We start from the raw sequence: 5961 nt of genomic DNA on the forward strand, positions 1-5961 counted from the left end.
CCCCCCCACTCTCTCTCACTCTCTCTCTCCTGCACTATCTCATCTCTCTCTTCTCTCGCTCCCTTTTTTAAGCGCGCTGCACCCGCCCCCGCAAAAGACCGACCGCCAAAGACGCCCTGCGCGACCTTCCCCTTCGTCGCCTCCGTCCTCCTTCCTCCTCATTTATCTCCATGCCTCTACCCCATTTCTCTCTATCGCTCTCGCTCCCTGCCGCACTTGCCGCCGCCGCCCCGTCTGTCTATGAGATATAGGGGGGCCACTTTGTAAGCGCTCAGCACAGCTCAGCACGGCTCAGCACACTCGCCCTTCGCCTCTGCCGCGGAGGTTGGGGGAGAGGGGAGGGGAGTGGCGGCGCCCTCCTCGACTTGTTGCTGAGGGCCGCCGCCGGCTGGCCTGCGACGCCTCTCGTCCTCGCCTCGCTCGCCCCGGAGCACGCCTCCTAAACGCCGCGCCACCCCAGTGGTGGGGTGACCCCACCGCCCCAGCCGAGGAGGTGCGGCAGCCTGTCGGCACTCACACTGTGAAAAAGATCGTCGTAAATTTACAAAATTTTTGTAAACTCGAATTATAATCATAAGTTGTAAATTTACGAGAGCACATTTTTTACTCGCGAATGGATTTTAAGTTAGTACGTACTGCATGCATTTTTACGATTACAAATTGTAATTTTACTACTTGCGTCCAAGGAAAATTTTCCTGTAAACCTCCCTACTATTTTTAACAGTGCAGGTTTGATGGTTTGATCCCTTTCGTGCGACTTTATAGGGAGGGGGCCGGCGGGGAATTCAAAGTTTACTGTCCCAAAAGGATGACGATCACATTGGAGTCTATCCATAGGGACCCCCCATTATATTTCTGCCATCAAAGTGTGAGCAGAAGTGGTCGCGCCTCTGTTGTGGTGTCGTGAATTAGTTTCGCGACGTGTGTGTTCTTGGGTTTCTAGTCTGAGACCCATACAGCTGTCCCCCCCTCTCCCTGCTAGGGCTGCCAGCTGCTCCGGACCTGCAGACATAGTATATCACTCGCTGGCTCTACTAACGGCTTCTTAATGACGCCCTAACCAGGTCCGGTGATAAAGGAGAGCGTAACAGAGACGTGTTCGCTGCACTCGTCCCTTTCGGCTAACGGCGCAGCAGCAGCTAATCGGTACAAGACTGTCACAGAAATCAGGAAACGCAAGGTGCACTGTAAAACACCGTAAAAAGTAATGTTGCTACTTAGCAACAAATTGTTTTCAGATTTTTCTGCTGACTTTCATTGTTGAACAACAACAACGCTGTTTGTGATGTAATAGCAATGTTTGTTAGGGAATAATTAAAGCGTTTACTTATAAATTACTTATAAAAAAAACCATTGTCACTCAAGATCTAATTCTTTTGACAAAAGAAAATCATTTACTCTTGAGCGAAATTCGTTGTCATGTAAAAAACATTGTTGTGCGACAAAAGCCGTTGTAAAACCTGTCACCAAATCCATAACATCATTATGTTTTACCTTGTGTGTGCCCCGCTTGGTCGGCCTTTTTACGTTTTGCAGAAGGCAGAGCTTTTGTGGGGGTTGAGCAAATGGCTGACCAGTCGAATTGTCTACCAGACTTAAACGTTACTGTTCTTTTGCTCACAGTGCACTCTTCGTGCACTGCACTCTGAGAAGGCAATGCAGATTGAAAATGTGAAAAGCGTCATTGCAGCATAGTCGACCGCCGCGTGGTGCGGGCCCCTGATACGCGTTCTGCGCACTCACCTGGAAAAGACCACCCCTACATGCATTCCACTGCTGCTGGAGATCCGTACCGTCAGCATGGCGCTCCCACATCTCCGTGCTATGCTCTATTTTTATTTCCCTCTCCCTCCCTCCCTCACCCTCCCTTATTCATTCCATTATGAAGCAGACTCGGCTGCTGCTGCTCTCCGCCGAGAGCGGGGACGCGGGCCCGAGGCACTTTCACATACCGCTGCACCACAAAGTAGAAGCCTATAGCAAAGAAATATCCACCCCTCCCCCTCCCTTCCAACTCTTCTGGTTTCCGTCCCCCTCGAGGCTCGCTCGCTCGGACCGGCGGCGGCAGTGCTTTTCCAGACCTCGGCGTGCTTTTGCTTGCCGGACACAAACTAAATAGCTCATATTCTGAGGAGACGGGGTGGGGGAGGAGGGGTGGGTTGGCATAGCGAAAGCTTTGAATACGCGTTTGGGCATACGCGTGCGGTCGGCGGTCGGCCTCGAGAAACTCCGCTGACACATAAGAAAACACCGAGGCACGTTTAAGGGTGGGTGTGAGTTCGGATATCAGTCGCACCAGCAATAAGTTGTATTTTCATTTTAATTCATTTTTATTTTGTTTATACCCTGGACGTCTTGTGCATCGATGCGTTGCGCACGAATAAACGTACGCGTACCGCTCCAAAAGGCCCGATGAAAACTTCCGTAAGGTGTAAAGTTTTCGTGCCTTTGGTCCATTTAAGTGCCTTGAGAGAGGCATGAAAATATCGTTTTGCATGCCAGTCAGCTAGCATACGCCCCGACGGGGTACGTCGTAAGCCGCTTGAAAAGGGGAGGGGAGGGGAGGGGAGGGGGGTGAGGTGCCCGCGTGCAATTATCCGACGAATTTGCCCTAACAAAGTCGACGCAAGTGGATTACCGCTCACCTGTCTGAAGTTGGAGGTCGGCTTCGCAATGGAGGCCGTGAGGAAGAGCGCCGTGAGGAGCAGGCTGCTGGGGTGCGACATGGCGGCCGTCCTGGGGGCAAGGCACAAGTCCGGTGAGAACAAAGAAACGCGATCATTTGCAAAACGGGGTCGTAAATTTACGACAACAACACATTCTCGTCGATCGATGAAAAATATGGCAGTGGCTGGTGTGTGTAAAAATAAATCTCGCAGTTTTCCTTTATCCTTTTTTTTTTTTATTTTTTTTTTTTTATTGAAATGAAAAAGTTCCCTTTAACTCTTGCGACTATTTTTTTTTTACTGTAGCTGTCTTTTCGCACAACAGCTCATGCGTCGGTCGTGGAAATTGCGCAGCACTGCAAAATTCATCGCTCGCTTACACGGCTTGGATGGCTTAGGCGGGGCGAGACGTCGGGCACTGTGTAGGCCGCAGTCGCGACTCCGCCGTCGAGCGGGTGGCCTATCCCACCATTCGCGGGCGCCTGGTAGGCCACGCCGTCGACCCTGCTGTTGAGCGGCTGGCCTATCCCTCCCTTCGCAGGCGCTCCCGCTGACAGCCAGCACCACACGCCTCCTGGGTGTTGTTAACGCGTAGTGCGACAGGAAATGCCAAAGGTTAACTGATTAATCTTTGTATTTTTTTTTCAACGATTTTCTTTTAATGCACATGGCGAAACTTAATCACTTTGGATCAAAAAGTACACTGTAAAACGTAGAACGAGCTTTCTTGCCCGAACAGAGCGACCTATGACTTCATTTTTGCGAAACGAAAATGTCGCAAAAACGACTCTAAACGATCGACGTTTGCGAAAATGACTCAAAATAAGTCATATTCGTCGCGAAAGTGACTCCAAACGAGCGATGTAATTTATATCGCCCCTCCAGGAGTCATCAAATTGGATTCACAATCTCGCTCTATTTGGATCGTATTGCATTGTATTTAACTTCAGTTCAGCGCTCTATGTTCCCCGGTTTTCCAACACGATTTTCGTCCCCGCCAAAGGTGATGCTTTAGTAGAAAATATGAATGATTATCAACATGCGTTACGTTGTGACACCTGGATACTCCGGGAGAGGCATTCTCTGTAGCGCCTGCCTCTCAGAGGGCGCACCTCCCGGGGCTCCTCGCCGCAGCGTCATCTGCGCCGTCCGGACGGCTTCACTGAACAACAAGAACCAACACAAAACCTGTCGCACTCTTTTTCTCTTTTCAACGCCGCGAAGTGTATTGTGAAGAACGGAGGGGCGACACCGATTGATGCTCGGCGGGGCGGGGCGGCGTTGTCGGCAAAGATTGGGAGACAATTGCTTCGGTGATTCATGATGATGGGGCGAGAGAGAGAGAGAGAGAGAGAGAGAGAGAGAGAGAGAGAGAGAGAGAGAGAGAGAGAGAGAGGGCGTGGCGGACGGGGCGAGGGTCGCGAGCAGGCGGCCAGCCGTGCTTCCTGCTGCTGTGAATGGGGATGGGGATCGCGAGAGTCGGGAATGAAAAGCGACGGGGTCAGTCAGGCCGAAAGGCGAGCGCCCTCCGGGAGAGGGGCGCGGAAGTCAAGGGAGGGAGGTGGACGTGTGTTGTGTGTGTGTGTGTGTGTGTGTGTGTGTGTGTGTGTGTGTGTGTGTGTGTGTGTAAGCGTGTGTGTGACAAAGCAGATTTATCTGTCTCCAAGCAGAGAGCCCCGGTTTCCAATCAGAACTCACTATTTTCCAAGAAGGCGTTTTCAAGAAGTTTGACCGGTTCCGAATGCATGCCCCCCCCCCCCCCATCATTCTGCTTGGAAATAACCAAACATTTTTGTTTGGAACGCGAAATCCTTGATTGGAGACAATAATGTCGTGCACGCTCGAAACTCGAGACAGAGAAGCCTCGTTTCTTATTTAACCATCCGGGGATCCTCCGACAGGGTTTGGGGTTGGGGAAGGTAGGTACTGTTGTTACTGTTCGCACCCCACAGAAAGAGAGAAGGAGAGAAAGAGGGAGGGAGAGATAGAGCGAAAGAGAGATCAAGCGAGAGAGCGACAGAGAGAGAGAGCAAGAGAGAGAGAGAGAGAGAGAGAGAGAGAGAGAGAGAGAGAGGGAGGGACGGAAGTGGTGGTGGGAGGAGAGAGGGTAAAATGCTTTGACGCGACTGAGTGCAAATTCCCCCTCGTCGCCTCTAGCGGCGACATTGGCGGCCGTGAGCCGCCGGGGAGAAAACAAACAAGGAGACATAAAGCGAGCAGCGCGCAGCAGAACCCACCCAGTGTCAGTCTGGGGGAAGAGATACATCTCCTTCTCTCTCTCCCTGGAGAGGGGAAGGGGGCTTAATGTATACCAAACTAATTTCGCTCCGTTCCTCTATTTACGCTGCGCGTCGCGCCTTATGATAGTGTATAACACCGATTAGTAATTATTCGCGGCGTACTACGCACCGTGCCTTCCAAGGTTCGTAGGCCTTTTTTTAGGCATTTTGTTTTCGTATTTTTTTATCATAAAGCTTAGAGCGGGGTGTTAAAAAAAATAGAACTTAAAATTCCAAACAACATAAAAGGACAACATCATAATCTTTTTTAACCCGCGCGGGCGACAAAGCTGTGTGCATATGTCAGTCACTTCTGCGGCTTATGTTTGAATACGTGTTTTGTCGGCGGTATAGTAGATGGAGGGAGAGCAACCGCGCGTCATGTGGTGGGAGAGGAGAAAAGCAGGCACGGCTGCGAGAGGTCCGAGGGTCAGAACAACACACGTGAGTGTGTGGAGGGCACGCTTTGACACGCCCTCGTTACCAGGTGAGAGAAAAAGGCGAGCACGGTTTTATCTTTATCTGTGTGTTCTCTTGCTCCGCGGTAGCCTCCCTCCTCCCCCCCCCCCCCTACTTTATTTCTCTCCCTGCTCCGCGAGCGCGCGCCAGGCAACATACACACACACGATTTCAAAGCAAACGCAACAAAAAAGGAGACTCAAGCGAATAAGCAGGAGCAGGCGGCTGCGACACGTGACTCTCCCGCAGCCGCTCTCTTCTAGTTGGAGATGAGCCTCCTTTTCCTCCTTCAGCGGCCGCTCGGCTACATGCCGGCCTGTCGTTTCTTCTGTGCGAATGCGAATTAAGAGCGTACAAAATTGCTGTCCCCCCCCCTCCCCCCTTCCGCGCGTTACGTATAGGACGATGTAGGAGAGCGGCGGGATGAGGGGAGAGGGGGAGGGGCTGATCGCACCAGTAGCGCCCCAGAAGCGATCAGATCGAAACGCAATACCTCTTAGCTCTGCCGGAAGGGCCTTCCGGGTATAGGACGACGAAGCCGTGCCCTCCCCCCCCCC

General features: G+C 51.9%; 1 protein-coding gene across 1 annotated transcript in view; it reads right to left on the reverse strand.

The window, feature by feature from the left end:
• LOC113206620 (corticotropin-releasing factor-binding protein) overlaps positions 1–5961 on the reverse strand; it is a gene marked incomplete in the record, with an annotated part of 29137 nt that overhangs the window by 21016 nt on the left and 2160 nt on the right. The window contains 1 exon segment of the mRNA XM_052270463.1: positions 2646–2736. Within this exon segment, the coding sequence (XP_052126423.1) occupies positions 2646–2726 (81 nt within the window).

Source organism: Frankliniella occidentalis, unplaced genomic scaffold, assembly GCF_000697945.3.
Source record: "Frankliniella occidentalis isolate FOCC.00 unplaced genomic scaffold, Focc_3.1 Scaffold124, whole genome shotgun sequence".
NCBI lineage: Eukaryota > Metazoa > Arthropoda > Insecta > Thysanoptera > Thripidae > Frankliniella > Frankliniella occidentalis.